We start from the raw sequence: 17,585 nt of genomic DNA, 5'->3' as shown, positions 1-17,585 counted from the left end.
CCTCGCCTCCTTCCACTTAGGCCACGTGTGCCACCCTCCAGCCACACCAAACTCCTTGTTTTTGAACCTGCTTTGTCCCTATTGGTGCTTCCAGGTTTGCACGTGCTTTTTTCTTCCCCTGAAACTTTCCCACATGCAGCTAACCTTCTCTATTCCTTTTTTTTTTCACTGAAATATAGTTGATTTACAGTGTTGTATTAATTTCTGGTATACAGCAAAGTAATTCAGTTATACATACATATACATATTCTTTTTTATATTCTTTTCCATTATGGTTTATTACAGGATATTGAATATAGTTCCCTGTGCTATACAAGAGGACCTTGTATATCTATTTTATATATAGTAGTTTGTATCTGCTAATCCCAAACTCCTAATTTATTCCTCCCCCACCTCCTTCCCCCTTTGGTAACCATAAGTTTGTTTTCTATGTCTGTGAGTCTGTTTCTGCTTCGTAGATAAGTTCATTTCTGTCATATTTTAGATACCACATATACGTGATATCATATGGTATTTGTCTTTCTCTGTCTGACTTACTTCGCTTAGTTTGGTCATCTCTAGGTTCATCCATGTTGCTGCAGATGGCACTGTTTCATTCTTTTCTATGGCTGAGTAATATTCCATTGTATATATGGACCACATCTTCTTTATCCATCCGTCAATAGACATTTAGGTTGTTTCCATGTCCTGGCTATTGCGAATAGTGCCACTATGAATATTGGGGTGCATATATCTTTTCAAATTATAGTTTTGTCTGGATATATGCCCAGGAGTAGGATTGCTGGATCATATAGCAACTCTATTTTTAGTTTTTTAAGGAACCGCCATACTTTTCTCCATAGTGGCTGCAGCAACTTACATTCCCACCAACTGTGTAAGAGGGTTCCCTTTTCTCCACATGCTCTGCAGCATTTGGTATTTGTAGACTTTTTGATGATGGCCATTATGACCAATGTGAGGTGGTACCTCATTGTAGTTTGGACTTGCATTTCTTTAATAATTAGCAATGTGTCTAACCTTCTCTAAATCCTCTTTATCTCTTCATATTGATTACATTAGACATCTTTAGAAACCTTTGCTTGACCCTCCAGTCCCTTCACCCTGATGTGGCACTTGGTACGCTGAATTCTGATTCTTGTTTTGTTTCCCTGCACCCTGACCATGAGCCTTGCAAACAGGGACACAAATTCTTATCATCTCTATATTCCAAGGACCCAGTTTAGTACTTAAGTACATGATAGGTGCTCCATAATTGAATTTAGTTGAATTAAGGGAAATTCTGAAGGAACAGACTTTCTAATAGAATAGAAATTCTGAAAGAATAGACTTGGAATTGAAATATGTAGACTGTATTTCTAAAACCCTTCTTTATTATACCATTTAATCTTTCTAACCTAATTTGAGAGTCTTACCTGAATATTTAAATGTTAGTACTTAACACTTATTTTTATTTGGAACATATTTCTTTTCTTCTGCAATCCCTTCAATTCCTAGCTAAAAGTTCCTAAGATTTACAGTGGTTTATTTTGAATATTAATATTTCCAGCATTCCATAGCTTTTTTCTTATTGCTTACTTGAACTTTCCTTCTAGGAAAATAATTTATCATTTTCTTGTTAGAATTTCTCAGTACCATTTATTGGAGTCCTGAACTTGGACTGTTAAAGTACCATAAAACTAAATATTCCTTCCCTTTTTTTCAAAAAAAAAAATACTGTAGCTTTTTGAAAGATTACCGAGTTATTTTGACCTGCAGAGGAGGCTGATGCTTCTGGAGGACCAAATAAGCTATCTTCTAGGTGGCATCCAAGTTGTTTATATCGAAGAATTACAGCCAGTGTTGACACTTGAAGAATATTACTCTCTTCTCGACGTGTTCTATAATAGACTCTTGAAAAGTCGAATACCTTTTCACCCTCGAAGTTTGCGTGGTTTGCAAATGATCCTTAACAGGCAAGTATCTAAAACAATTACTTTTATTCATTCAGTCAGATGGGCTGTGTGTGTCCATGCATGAAATTGTTTTGTATTTCCATGTGTGATTCTTAGGAATTAAAGAAAGGAATGTCACCACCTCTGTTGGCAACACTCTTTTAAACTTGAGAAAAGCCAACATGAGAGGATTGAAAGATTGAGTCTCTAGAACATTCTGTAAATATATTGCCCCTTACAGGGCAAATCAGTCCTGTGGAAAACTTTATAGGATTAAACTAATGTGAAATCAACAGTGTGCATATCAGGCACCGTGCTTGGTACTTAAATGCATTATCTCTTCAGCTCTCACAACCTCACCATGGAGTGGGTTACTACCCCCATCTTACAGATGAGGAAGGTCACAGGGCCAGGAAGGGTGTGGTCATCCTGATAGTGTATCCCTTTGGGGACAGCAAAACTTCAAGTCAATTCTGCTATACAGGAAGTCCACTACATATGAACCTTCAAGTTGCAAACTTTCAAAGATGCAAGCGTACATTCACGTGTCCAATCTCATAAGTTAGTTCATGTGTCTGCTGTACATTGTCACATGCGTGCATCCTCTACAAGTGGTTGTGCTTTTGTGTACTTCACTGTACAGTACTGTAGAGAGTACAGTAGTACAGTATCTTTATTTCAAGTGTTTGTTTTTTATGTATTATTTGTGTGAAAAGTATTATAAACCTACTACAGTACAGTGCTATATAACCAAATTGTGTTAGTTGGCTAACTTGTTGCACTTAAGGAACAAATTGGACTTAGGAACGCACTCTCGGAACGGAACTCGTTCATGTGTAGGGGACTTACTGTACCTTTGAGGCGGATTTTCTTGATGAGTTCCTTTCCATTAATCAGACTAAGAAAATCGTTTCTTTAGGGGTGGAATGGGGGTGGAGAGGTTGCTGATTTTTCCTTTTACGTATGCTTTATTACAGTGACAGATATGCTCCAAGTTTGCACGAACTTGGGCATTTTAACATTCCTATCCTCTGCGATCCAGCAAACCTCCAGTGGTTTATTCTCACCAAAGCCCAACAGGCAAGAGAGAACATGAAAAGAAAAGAAGAGTGAGTGCTCTTAGCCCTCTTCCTGTCTTACCATTCCGTCTAATCGTTGAAAATATTCAGGTAGTCAGAACTCGTAAGTATGGGAAATTAAAACTGTATTGAACTTAGGAAATCGACTGTATTAAGCTGTATGTCACTTAGGAGTAACATATTTATTTATTCCCCCGGTTGTGCCAGGGATCGGATGTGGCTGTCTTCTCAGTATAATAACCTCAGTTGCATTCCCACCATGTACCTCAGTTTGAGAAGCAGGGCTTGTTAATATAAAAGTCAACTCAGGAGCAGAGTGAAAGATAAGAGTATCACAAAGAAACTGTGCAGATGGAAATGGGTGGCAACAAGGGGGGAAAACTCAGTTACTACTTGATTAATTAGAATCTTCACTGTTTAAAATTTTGAAATCTGCTGAAGGAAACAAGCCTCGTCTGCACTGTCATTAAATTGAGAAGAAATCTTAAAGTGAAAAAGGTTTTTGGTTCATAAGCAGTGCTGTCTCTATGCCATTTGTATCTTTGAAGGAATCCTGTTATAGTCAGTAGTTTTGTAGGCAGTAAGATAGTGTTGATGATGTTTCATGGATCTACTATGAAGAAAGGGAGAGTTTTCCTAAAGACGTGGCCTAAGGAGGTTTGGCTAGCAAGGATTCATTCATTCATGCAGCCGTCATTTGCTGTGACCGTTGTGGATCGGAAGCTGTGCAAGCCGCCACTGGTAGAAAGATGAAGGCCTGGTCCCCAGGCTCGCAGGAGACGCAGGTGCCCTCAGTGTCAGGGGTGGTGGACGGAGAGGGGTCATGCGTGAGAGGAGCCAAGGCTGATGCTCTGGGAAGGGAACAGGAAGCAGAGGCTGTGGCCGAGGAGGCCGAGGCTGACGTGTCCGGGGAGCAGGGTAAGGAGGGCGGGGGCAGGAGCCTGGTGGGTGGAGGACCGGGGTGATTGTCCGAGTGTGCTGCTGGGGTCCCCCTCTGGTTACTTACTTCTCTGGCCTCGCTGCCCGTTCTCTCCTCGACCTACACAAATTGCTTGTTTAAAAAGCCAAGGATGTGAAACAGAGAAAGGGTGGCCACGCAGGAGGGCTGTGGACATGATCCGTGTCCCAGGAGATGATGGGGTCATTTTATGCATCAGATAAGTGAAGGAGTCACATATCTGTTTCACTTGTGGAATCGGTGACAGTTCCTGGCCAGATCCTATTGAACAAATAGCCTGCTTCCTGATTGGTTGGTGAGCATTTGTGTTTGTGTCGTTACCTTTTCTAACCATAAGTTTCTTTTCGAACTCTATGAGTCTGTTTCTGTGTTGTTAGTAAGTTCATTTGAATCACTTTTTCTTTAGATTGCACATGTAAGTGATATCATATTTATCTTTCTCTGACTTCTTCCTTCCCTTAGTATGATCATCTCTAGGTCAATCCATGTTTCTGCAAATGGCATTATTTTGTTCTTTTTTTTTTTTTTTTTTTTTTTTTGCGGTACACGGGCCTCTCACTGTTGTGGCCTCTCCCGTTGCGGAGCACAGGCTCTGGACGCTCAGGCTCAGCAGCCATGGCTCACAGGCCCAGCCGCTCCACGGCATGTGGGATCTTCCCGGACCGGGGCATGAACCCGTGTCCCCTGCATCGGCAGGCAGACCCTCAACCACTGTGCCACCAGGGAAGCCCTATTTTGTTCTTTTTAATGGATGAGTAATATTCCATTCTTTGTATGTACCACATCTTCTTTGTCCATTCCTCTGTCTATGGACATTTAGCTTGCTTCCATGTCTTGCCTATTGTAAATAGTGTTGCAGTGAATGTTGGGGTGTATGTGGCTTTTCGAATTATGGTTTTCTGCAGATATACGCCCCAGCAGTGGGATTGCCGAATCATATTATAATAGCTCTAGTGTTAGTTTTTTTAAGGAACCTTCATACTATTCTCCATAGTGGCTGTTACTGATGTCCATTCCCACCAGTGACATAGGAGAGTTCCCTTTTCTCCATGGCCTCGCCAGCATTTATTGTTTGTAAATGTTTTGATGATGGCCATTCCAACTGGTGCGAGGTGGTACCTCATGGTAGTTTTGCTTTGCATCTTTCTAATAATTAGCAATGTTCGACAGATGAATGGATAAAGAAGATGTAGCACATATATACAATGGAATACTCAGCCATAAAATACCAAAATTGAGTTATTTGAGTTATTTGTAGTGAGGTGGATGGACCTACAGTCTGTCATACAGAGTGAAGTAAGTCAGAAAGAGAAAAACAAATACCATATGCTAACACATATATATGGAATCTAAAAAAAAAAGAAATGGTTCTGAAGAACCTAGGGGCAGGACAGGAATAAAGATGCAGAGGTAGAGAATGGACTTGAGGACACGGGAGGGGGAAGGGTAAGCTGGGACGGACTGAGAGAGTGGCATTGACATAAATACACTACCAAACGTAAAACAGCTAGCTAGTGGGAAGCAGCCGCATAGCACAGGGAGATCAGCTCTGTGCTTTGCGATGACCTAGAGGGCGGGATAGGGAGGGTGGGAGGGAGACACAAGAGGGAGGGGATAAGGGGATATATGTATACATATAGCTGATTCACTTTATTATACAGCAGAGACTAACACAACATTGTACAGCAATTATATTCCAACAAAGATGTTAAAAAATAAAATATTTTTTTAAAAGTTACCAATGTTGAGCATCTTTTCATGTGCCTTTTTTTTCAACAGTGTAAAATTTACCTCTTGAAATTGGCTTCTTGAAAGTCTGCCCTGTTTGAATTCTTTTGCGATTACCAACCCCAGGACATTTCTTGAGGGCAGGTGTCATTTACAGCCCCCACCCCCACCCCAGGCCTTGTGACAAGTGCCCATCAGCACTGGTTTTTAACTTGTTTTTCTGGGAAATGGCCACAAGGCGGCAGGATTTCTTCATGCCAGCTCTGCTGCCTTGGGCACCCAGAACCTTAGGGAAACTCTTGTTTCTGGGTTGTAAATTAGAAAAAACACCCAAGGGCTTTTGTCTCACTGCCCCTTCCCCCTTACCCTTCACCACCAGACAATACCCAACCCCTGCAAAACCGCTCTGCTGAGTGTGCTGTCGTCCGGAGGCGGGGCGACTGTACGGACGGAGCTGGAGGTGGGAGCCCCACCACTAGGAGACGTGGAGACCAGGTGACTTTTCAAATTCTTCCAGCCCAGAGAGTCCACCATCCTTTGGGTGCAGTAGGCTTGGTTTAGCTGTAGGAGGGCCCACCTGGATCTGGAGGTTGTGGTTCTATCCAGAGGGGACCAGGCACTAGAGGGCCAAGGAGGGGCTCGTTTGCTGGCATATCCTTCCCAGCTCCCTCAGCCCCAGGACAGTCCAGCCTTGGGAACCAAGCCTGCCCAGGCTCTAGGGATGTGACACCTGCCCAGGTCTTAATATTCACAAGGCCTGCAGGGCTGTAAATAAATAACACCTGTCCTCAAGAAATGTCCTGGGATAAGTAATCGAAAAAGAATTCAAATCAGTGCAGTATTTCAAGAAGCCAATTTCAAGAGGTAACATTATTCACACTGTTTAAAAAACAAAACAAAACATGACAAGATGCTCAACATCCCTAATTATCAGAGAAACGCAAATCAAAACTGCAACAAGGTCTCACCTTGCACAGGTCACAATGGCCATTACCCAAAAGTCTACAAACTATAGTAGCTGGAGGGGGTGCAGAGAAAAGGGAACCCTCCTAAGCTGCTGGTGGGAATGGAAACTGTTAACAGCTACTACGGAGAACATTATGGAGGTTTCTTTAAAAATTAAGAATAGAACTACCATATGATCTGGCAATCCCACTCCTGGGCATATCTGGAGAAAACCATAATTTGAAAAGACACATGCACCCCAATGTTCACTGCAGCAGTACTTACTATAACCAAGACATGGAAGCCTCCTAAATGTCCATCAGCAGAAGAGTGGATAAAGAAGATGTGGTCCATATATACAGTGGAATATTACTCAGCCATAATAAAGAACGAAATAATGCCATTTGCAGCAACATGGATGGACCTAGAGATGATCACACTCAGTGAAGTGAGTCAGACAGAGAAAGATAAATACAATTATCACTCATAGTTGGAATTAATTTTTTTAAATGATGCAAATGAACTTACACAACAGAAACAGACTTAGACTTCAAAAACAAAGTTATGGTTACTCAAGGGGAACCATTGCGGGGGTAGGAATAAATCAGGAACTTAGGATTAGCATACACACAACTACTACATGTAAGATAGAAAAACAACAAGTACCTAGTGTATAGTACTGGGACCTCTACTGAATGTGATAATCTATATGAGAAAAGAATATATGTGTATGTATAACTGAATCACTTTGCTTTACACTGAAACTAACAATGTTGTAAATCAACTATACCCCAATAAAATCTTTAAAAAAATAAGCACTGAAGGATAAACCAGAAATTAATTAATTAATTGTAAGTCTCACCTACCTTCCATTGTGAGGCCTGAGGATCTTGCTACATCGTATCTGCTGCTTTTTCTGTTTTCGCACTGGGCATTCTGTAGCTTTGAAATAGTGCCAGTAGATTTTTAAGGAAGGAAAATAAAAAGTAATAAAAATCAAATATTTTAGTTTTTGAGCGTTTCATCCACCAGATGCTGAGGTAAATCCAACCCCGTGATCCATCTTGATTCCTGTCCTGCTTCCTCATTCCCCACCTCCGGGCCGGCAGAGCTCTCAGCTCCACGTTCTCCGTCTCTCCAGAACCCCGCCCGTCTCGTGTCCCTTCCCGCTGCGCCCGGGTCTCAGCCTCCACCATCCTGTGATGCCCTGTCCCGTGTCCGCGCCTCCGCATGCACGCCCGCGCCCAGCGGATTCTCAGCCGAGCAGCCGGAGCGAGTGGTCCTTTGAGAGCCCGTATGTGCTCCTGCCTGCGAGGCCCTGCCGGCGGCCTCCTGAACTCGCCTCCTAAGACGCTGCCCTCACCCCTGCTGCTCCTGCCAGAGGAACTTCTTACCTCCCCAAGGGCACGCGCTCTGACCCTGCCTGGAGCCCTTCTCCCCCATGGCTTCAGGCTCCGCCCCTTCCCAGCCTCAGGTCTCAGCTCCCCTGCCACCCAGCAGCTTCCCCTCATCCCTCCCACCTGCCACCCATCTCCCTATGACACGCTGCTTTCCTTGTTCATTTACTGTCTGCCCGCCCCCCGCCCCGCCCCAGATAGCATGTGAGCTTCATGAGGGCAGAGGCTTTGTCTCTTTCGTTCGCTCCAGTGCCGGGGTCGGGGCCTGGTACATGGGAGGCTTCAGTCAATACTCGCCGACTGGATCCACTGACGCTCATGCTTCCCTGGCCTCTTTCTGGCTCTGGGCTCCGGAGCCTTCATCCCTGTCCCCTCCAACACGGAGGGTAAAGAAACCATTTGCTGCTGGTCCCGTCCCGCCTGCCCCCTTGGCCTGGGCCCCCTACAGCCGTCTGCCCCGGCCCGGCTGAGTCTCCCCTCCCCGCTGCCTTCTCTCCTCTCCCTGCGCCGCGGTCCCTCCCTAGTCTGGCCGCCTGCATCGCAGCCACTCGGTGCTGGTTAGACAGCCTTCTTGCCTTAGATGAAGCCTGTTCTGACACAGTGGTTTTCAGACACTTTGAGCTGCATCTCTCTTTATAAAGTGGATTCTCAAGTGGAAACCCAATTGATAAAGAAAGATCAAGGTTGGCAGGTGCTCCAGTTGAAGAGGAAAGGAACTGGAGGCCGTCCATACCCACGAGGGCCCTCAGAGCACCTCTGCACCACCCTCGGCTTGCTGAGCCGTTTAAAGACCACTGTTCTAAGCTAACATCTGGGTCCTGTCCTTCCAGCCCCTGCACGACTTCTCCAGGTTGCCTGACTTTCAGCGCCTGTGTCTTACCCTTGGCGGGCAGAAGACAGAACCTGTGCCCTGGTGGGGAGGGCGGCCTCCTCCAGCCTCTGGTCCTGGGGTTTTTCAGGAATCTCCAGAAGTCGCTCCTGCCCGGGTCAGGGTTGGACTGTAGGGCCTCCTGAAGCTGCCGGTGGTGCTCTCAGCTTCCTGCTTTTCTCAGTCAGCAACAGCTGCTCCCGGAGAAGGGATAAGAGGCTTTTGAATTATGCATTAATTAGACAACAAGGACCTATTGTAGAGCCCACGGAACCATACTCAATATTTTGTAGTAAACTATAAGGGAAAAGAATCTGACAAAGAGTAGATATATGTATGTATAACTGAACCACTTCTCTGTACGCCAGAAGCCAGCACAACATTGTAAATCAACTATACTTCAATTAAAAACATTTTTTAATTAGAAGTTAAACTTAAATAAAAATTTTTAAAAAGCCAAAAAAATTATTGTATTAATTATCTTTACCCCATTACTGGTAAAAAGATTTAACAAATACTTAGAGATACATGTGGTAATAATAGGTGCTACAAGATACCTATGGACAGTCTTCTGAGCGTATAATTTGGCCTTTGTGGATACCATTTTCAGTGTTGACAGTAGAAAGTTATGGTCCAATATACAAAAATATTTTTTACATTTTATGTTCTTTTATTTGGTTATAGCTTGTGGCAATCAGATGTTTGTTTTCAATATAACAGGTTGAAAGTCATTGAAAACGAATTGATGCAGGCTTCCACGAAGAAATTTTCTCTGGAAAAGTTTTATAAGGAGCCCAGCGTTTCAAGTATACAAATGGTGGATTGTTGTAAGAGACTTCTAGAACAATCACTGCCTTATCTACAAGGGATGCACCTGTGCATTTCACATTTTTACTCTGTTATGCAGGATGGAGACCTTTGTATTCCTTGGAATTGGAAGAATGGAGAAGCCATTAAATAACACAGAAATCTGTATTATTTTTTAAAGAGATAAGAAACTGCTAAACTTATTTAAATCCACAATTTGATGTAACAGTATTACTGACATGTTACAAGAACAAAGTTTCTAACTGCTGCTTTAAAAGTAGACTTTTTAAAAATTAATTTCTATTAGGAAACTTGTTTTAAAAAGGTTTTATCTCCCAATCTTGTAGTGTTTCTTATCTGATTGGCAGGACTGGCTGAAAAGATGTTAGAAAGAAAGGATTCTACAGGGTGAAAGATTATATATATATGTATATATATATATATATATATATACACATACACATATATATATATATTTTTTTTATGAGTGAATGTTGGTAAGTATAAACAGGTCTCATTCAATATAGCTCTGGAGTTGCGGAACTCATTTCCACCTGTAACAATTCAACATGTGACTTTATAGTTACATCACATGTATCGATACACACACCTGTATTTCACAGCCAATTATGGACAGTTTGAGTCCAAAACAGATGACTGATGGGTAGTAAAAATTCGTTAATCAAATTTTGCCTAGGGGCTTCCCTGGTGGTGCAGTGGTTGAGTCCGCCTGCCGATGCAGGGGACACGGGTTTGTGCCCCGGTCCAGGAGGATCCCACATGCCGCGGAGCGGCTGGGCCCGTGAGCCATGGCCACTGAGCCTGTGCGTCTGGAGCCTGTGCTCCACAACGGGAGAGGCCACAACAGTGAGAGGCCCGCGTATCGCAAAAAAAAAAAAAAAAAAATTTGCCTAAAGAGAGAGTAGATGGGAAAAAGCAACTGAATTAATAAATGATATTGACATTATCATAAGCTGTCTGATACAGTTTGTTAAAGCATTTCCAGAATGCATTCCCTATGCATTAAGATAGCCTAACTGTTGATAGCCTATAACCAAGAGACAGTGAATTTTTTTGAAACACTGAATGAGGTGATTCATTTGTTTCAAGGACAAACACTATCCAGAAAAATCCTTGTTTCTCAAAGAGTTCCATCAAGTAGGGCCAAGTTTAAAATGATTCGGGCCGTTCAGGATCTGCCACCCCTCTCAACCCCGGTCTTCCAATGATTAGAACGCTGGTTAGAGCCCCTCTGAGTCACCCCCTGTCCATAGTTGTGTGGACTTTCCTGGACCCACCACCCAGCCCAGCCCCAAGCCCTATATACAGACACAGGGCTTCTCTCTGTGGATATTTCCCTTAGGATAATATTTTTAACCAGATCCAAAAACCTCTTCAGCTTGTTTCTCAAGAGGACAAGGTGAATCCAGGTTTGTAACAACATTTTTGAGGCTCTTACTGCTGAAGAAATAAGAAAGGAATTTTTTCCATAGTGCGTTAGAAAGGAAAAGAGATGTTAAAAATGATTCTCGAAGCGTGGTGCGAGATTATTTGATTATTTGAATGATTATGATTATTTGAACGCTTTAAATTCAAGTGTGTGTTTGAATAAGTATTGATTTGTAATTATTATAGTTTGTGCCTATCACCCCTTTTAAGCTGTGCCTAACAACTGTACTTAATTTTTTTTTCTCATATAAAAATGTTGTTGCCTATAAGTTTTCCAGAGCCAAGTGATGGGAGTGAAAAATTCTTTAGAGGTTACATAGGAAAATTTGAGGGAATTCCCTGGAGGTCCAGTGGTTAGGAATCCACACTTTCACTGCCAAAGGTGAGGGTTCGATCCCTGGTTGGGGAACTAAGATCCCAAAAGCCATGCAGTGTGGCCAAAAAAATAATGATTTATGGAAAAATAGGTTTGGATTATGCCATTTCTAAAATCAACTAATATAGAATCCTCAGTAATATGTTTTGAATTGGACTTTGTCTCAGAACTAATTGTTACATAATAAGTAATACGCTAACCAGATAATTGTTTTCTCATTATTCATTTGTTAATAGTTTATAACTATTTCAACATAAAGGAATCTACAAAAAGTTGGTGGCCTGTTTGACTTCCTCTTCCAATCGAACATAAAAGTTCTGGAAAACTCTGTCCCACCACTGAAAACTAGGACAGGATGAGACCCCTCTAACCTCAAAGCCTTGGGTCAGAAATGATCTCCAGAGGGACCTGAGCTCCAGCCTCAGGCCAGAGCTCTCCCAAGGAAGAACCAGGCCATGAGCTTGCCTGGGGGCTGTACCCTCTGCCCAGGCTGTCCAGTCAGGGAGGCGTATGTCCAGAGCCACGTCTGTCCACAGGACAGGTCTCCCCAGGCCCTGCTTCCTCCTTTCTCTCTTCAAAGACTCTGCCTCCAGGCAGCCTCCCTGAGCTCATGAGAGGGGCTATGGGCCTTGAGGGGTGGACAGGTGGGCAAGGGGAACCAGGGCTGCCTCAGGAGCCAGCTCACCTTTGGAAGCTGTAACCCACCCCTCCCTTGGCCTCAGTCTCCCCATCTGTGAAACATGCCCATTCTTGGAGCTCCTTCTCACCCCCAGTGAGTCTGTCCCAGGAAAACAGAGTCCTCCCTTGGATGGTCCTTGGCCACCAGCCCAGGTGCCTGTTGCTGCTTAACAGCTGGACGAGGAAGAAGAGGAGGAGGTGGAGCAGCCAGTGACCAGACAGCACAGACCTGGGTCAACGCCATGCGACCCTCTTCCCTTCATGCCCCTCCCACTGCAGCCCAGTCCTACTGGTCACTCAAAACCCTTCCCTCGGGCTTCCCTGGTGGCGCAGTGGTTGAGAGTCCGCCTGCCAATGCAGGGGACACAGGTTCGTGCCCCAGTCCGGGAAGATCCCACACGCCGTGGAGCGGCTGGGCCCGTAAGCCATGGCCACTGGGACTGCGCGTCCGGAGCCTGTGCTCCGCAATGGGAGAGGCCACAACAGTGAGAGGCCCATGTATCGCAAAAAAAAAAAAAAAAAAAAAAAAATCACAAAATGTGGGAGAGGGGAGTAAGAAAATGTAGGTTTTTTTCTAGACCGTTTGAGCTTATATGACTACCAGTCTAAAGAAAGTAGATACAATAATGGGTTAACATATTTGAAAACCAGGGTAACCACAAATCAAAAACATACAATAGGGCTTCCCTGGTGGCGCAGTGCTTGAGAGTCCGCCTGCCGATGCAGGGGACATGGGTTCGTGCCCCAGTCCAGGAAGATCCCACATGCCACGGAGCGGCTGGGCCCATGAGCCATGGCCGCTGAGCCTGCGCATCCGGAGTCTGTGCTCCACAATGGGAGAGGCCACAGCAGTGAGAGGCTTGCGTACCGCCAAAAAAAAAAACATACAATAGGTTCACAAAAAACAAAAAAAAGAGAATTCAAACATAATACAAAAGAAAACCATCAAACCACAAAAGGAAAACAAAAAGAAAAATAAAGGAACAAAGAAGAAATACAAAATCAATTGGAAAGCAAGATTTTAAATGGCAATAAATATATATCTAACAATAATTACCTTAAATGTCAATGGACTAAATGCTCTGATCAAAAGACAGAGTGACAGATTGGATAATAAAACAAGAGCCTACAATATGCTACCTATAAGAGACCCACATAGATTGAAAGTGAAGGGATGGAAAAAGTTATTTCATGCAAATGGAAATGACAAGAAAGCAGGGGTAGCAATACTCACATCAGACAAAAACAAACTTTAAAACAAAGGCCATAAAAGAAGGACACTATATAAAAGAATCAATACAAGAAGAGGATATTATACTTATTAACATATATACACCCAATATAGGAGCACTTAAATACATAAAACAAATACTAATGGACTAAGGGAGCTATTGACAGGAATACAACAATCGTAGGAGACTTTAACAATCCACTGACATCAAGGGAGAGATCTTCCAGACAGAAAAATCAGTAAAGCAACAGGGATCCTAAATGACACAATAGAACGGTTAGACTCAATTGATATTTTCAGGACATTACATCCCCCCAAAAACCAGAATACACATACTCTTCAAGCACACATGGAACATTCCCTAGGATAGGCCACATACTAGGACATAAAACAAGCCTCAACAAATTTAAAAGGATAGAAATTATTTCAAGCATCTTTTCTGACCACAGTAGCATGAAACTAGAAATCAACCACAGAAAGAGAAACAAGAAAAAAGTTATTACATGGAGACTAAACAACATGCTAGTAAAAAACCAGTGGGTCAATGATGAAATCAAAGAGGAAATTAAAAATATTTGAGACAAATGACAATTAAAACACAACCATACAAAAATCTATGTGATACAGCAAAAGCCATCCTAAGAGGGAGGTTCATAGCAATAAAGGCCTTCCTCAAAAAAAAACAAGAAAAATCTCAAATAAACGAATTAACCTATCACCTAAAATAATCAGAAAAAGAAAAACATACAAAACTTAAAGTCAGCAAAAGGTAGGAAATAATAAAGATCAGAGAGGAAACAAATAGAGATTTTTTAAAAATAGAAAAAAATCAATAAAACCAAGAGCCAGTTTTTGAAAGCATAAACAACATTGAAAAACCTCTGAGAAGGCTCACCAAGAAAAGAGAGAGGACCCAAATAAACAAAATATGAAATGAAAGAGGAGAAATAACAACCAATACCTCAGAAATACAAAAAACAATAAGAAAATACTATGAACAACTATATACCAACAAATTGGACAACCTAGAAGAAATGGACAAGTTTCTAGAAATATACAGCCTGCCAAAACTGAATCAAGAAGAAATAGGTAATCTGAACAAACTAATCACTAGAAGTGAAATAGAATCTGTAATTTAAAAAACTCCCTGCAAACAAAAGTCCAGGGCCAAATGGCTTCACTGGGGAATTCTATGAAACATACAAAGAAGAAGAACTTATACCAAGCCTTCTCAAACTCTTCCAAAAGATTGAAGGGGAGGGACACTCCCAAAGTCATTCTATGAAGCTACCATCACCCTGATACCAAAACCAGACAAAGACACTACCAAAAAAGAAATTACAGGCCAGTATCTTTGATGAACATACATGCAAAAATCCTCAACCAAGTATTAGCAAACTGAATGCAACAACACATAAAAAGGATTATATACCATGATCAAGTTGGAGTCATACCAGGGTCACAGGATGGTTCAACATACACAAAATCAATCAATGTGATACACCACATCAACAAAAGACAAAAACCACATGATCATTTAAAATGATGCAGAAAAAGCATTTGATAAAATGCAACATCCATTTATGATATAAACTCTTACAAAAGTGGGCATAGAGGGAACATATTTCAGGATAATAAATGCTATTTATGACAAACCCAAAGCCAATATAATACTCAACGGTGAAAAGCTGAAAGCCTTCCTGCTAAAATGTGGAACAAGACAAGGATGCCCACTCTTATCACTTCTATTCAACATAGTATTGGAAGTCCTAGCCACAGCAATCAGACAAGAAAAAGAAATAAAAGATATCCAAAGTGGAAGTGAAGAGGTAAAATTGACATTATATGCAAATGACTTGATACTGTATGTATAAACTCTATGGACTCCACACAAAAAACTACTAGAACTTATAAACGAATTCAGCTATGTAGCAGGATACAAGATTAACATACATAAATCTGTTGAATTTCTTTACACTAATAAAATATCAGAAAGGAAAAGTAAAAAACAATCCCTTTTAAAAGTGCATCTTTAAAAAAAAGAAGAAAAAAACAAGCCTAGGAATAAACCTGAACAAGGAGGTGAAAGACTTACACACTGAGACTTATAAAACATTGATTTTAAAAAATTGAAGATGATTCAAAGAAATGGAAAGATATCCCATGATCTTGGACTGGAAGAATTAATACTGTTCATACTACCCAAAGCAATCTACAAATTTAAGGCAGTCCCTATCAAATTACCCATGACATTTCTCACAGAACTAGAACAAATAATCCTAAAATTGATATGGAACCACAAAAGACCCAGAATTGCCAAAGCAAAACTGAGAAAAAAGAAGAAAGCTGAAGGCATAACCCCCCCAAGACTTCAGACAATATTACAAAGCTACAGTAATCAAAACAGTACAGTATTGGCACAAACACATATATGGGTCAAAGAAACAGAACAGAAAGACAAGAAATAATACCACACACCTACAGTCAATTAATCTTCAACAAAGGAGGCAAGAATATTCAATGGAGAAAAGACAGTCTCTTCAGCAAAATGTGCTGTGAAAGCTGGATAGGGCCATGTAAATCAACGAAGTTAGAACACTCCCTTGCACCATACAAAAAAATAAACTCAAAATGACTTAGAGACTGAAATATAAGATGTAACATCATAAAATTCCTAGAAAGGAATACAGGCAAAACAGTCTCTGGCATAAATCGTGCCAATATTTTTTTAGGTAAGTCTCCCAAGGCAAACAAAATAAAAGCAAAAATAAACAAATGGGACCTAATCTAACTTAAAACCTTCTGTGCAGCACAGGAAAGCATAAACAAAATGAAAAGACAACTTGTGGACTGGAATAAAATATTTGCAAACAATTTGACTGAAAAGGCTTATTCCCAAAATATACAAATAGTTCATACAACTCAGTAACAAAAAGGCATGATACAAATAAACTTAGAAAACAAACTTATGGTTACGAAAGTGGAAGGGTGGTGGGGAAGGATAAAACGGGAGTTTGGGATTAGCATATACACACTACTATACTTAAAACAGATTAAACAGGGACTTCCCTGGTGGCACAGTGGTTAAGAATCCACCTGCCAAGGCAGGGGACACAGGTTCAAGCCCTGGTCCAGGATGATCCCACATGCCATGGAGCAACTAAGCCCGTGCTCCACAACTACTAAGCCTGCTCTCTAGAGCCCACGAGCCACAACTACTGAGCCTGCGTGCCACAACTACTGAAGCCCACTCACCCTAGAGCCCACACGCAGCAACTACTGAACCCACGTGCTGCAACTGTTGAAGCCCACGCGCCTACAGCCTGTGCGCCGCAACAAGAGAAGCCACCGCAATGAGAAGCCCGTGCACCGCAACAAAGAGTAGCCCCCGTTTGCCACAACTAGAGAAAGCCCACGGGCAGCAACGAAGACCCAACACAGCCAAAAAATAATAAAATTAAATAAAAATTAAAAAAAATAAACTACAGCAAGATATCACCTCACACCAGTCAAAATGGTGATCATCAACAAGTCTACAATGATAAGAGCTGGAGAGGGTGTGGAGAAAAGGGAACCCTCTTGCACTGTTGATGGGAATGTAAGTTGATACAGCCACTATGGAGAACAGTATGGAGGTTCCTTAAAAAAACAAAAATAGGGCTTCCCTGGTGGCGCAGTGGTCGAGAGTCCGCCTGCCGATGCAGGGGACACGGGTTCGTGCCCCAGTCTGGGAAGATCCCACATGCCGCGGAGCGGCTAGGCCCGTGAGCCATGGCCACTGAGCCTGTGCATCTGGAGCCTGTGCTCTGCAATGGGAGAGCCACAACAGTGAGAGGCCTGCGTAATGCAAAAAAAAAAAAAAAAAAGAACTACCATATGACCCAGCAATCCCACTACTGGGCATATACCCTAAGAAAACCATAATTTAAAAAGTGTCATGTACCACAATGTTCATTGCAGCACTATTTACAATAGCCAGGACATGGAAGCAACCTAAGTGTCCATAGACAGGTGAATGGATAAAGAAGATGTGGCACATATATACAATGGAATATTACTCAGCCATAAAAAGAAACAAAATTGAGTTATTTGTAGTGAGATGGATGGACAGAGTCTGTCATACAGAGTGAAGTAAGTC

General features: G+C 42.1%; 1 protein-coding gene across 5 annotated transcripts in view; it reads left to right on the top strand.

Annotated features, from left to right (window-relative positions):
- The window catches only part of TCAIM (T cell activation inhibitor, mitochondrial), a 37,807-nt gene extending 26,013 nt beyond the window's left edge, over positions 1 to 11,794 (top strand). For 3 of the 5 annotated variants that reach the window (XM_082664727.1, XM_082664725.1, XM_082664728.1), the window contains exons 9-11: positions 1,720 to 1,952; positions 2,909 to 3,040; positions 9,627 to 11,794. In XM_082664727.1, coding sequence (XP_082520853.1) covers positions 1,720 to 1,952; positions 2,909 to 3,040; positions 9,627 to 9,867 — 606 coding nt within the window. In that variant the 3' untranslated portion in view covers positions 9,868 to 11,794. Of the gene's footprint in view, positions 1 to 1,719; positions 1,953 to 2,908; positions 3,114 to 9,626 lie in introns of all 5 variants that reach the window. The other 2 variants (XR_014297378.1, XM_082664726.1) reach the window with 2 other exon arrangements.
- Positions 11,795 to 17,585: the final 5,791 nt, after the last annotated feature.

Source organism: Grampus griseus (assembly GCF_964374135.1).
Source record: "Grampus griseus genome assembly, chromosome: 10".
Lineage (NCBI taxonomy): Eukaryota > Metazoa > Chordata > Mammalia > Artiodactyla > Delphinidae > Grampus > Grampus griseus.
This window is presented reverse-complemented; position numbering and strand designations above follow the sequence as displayed.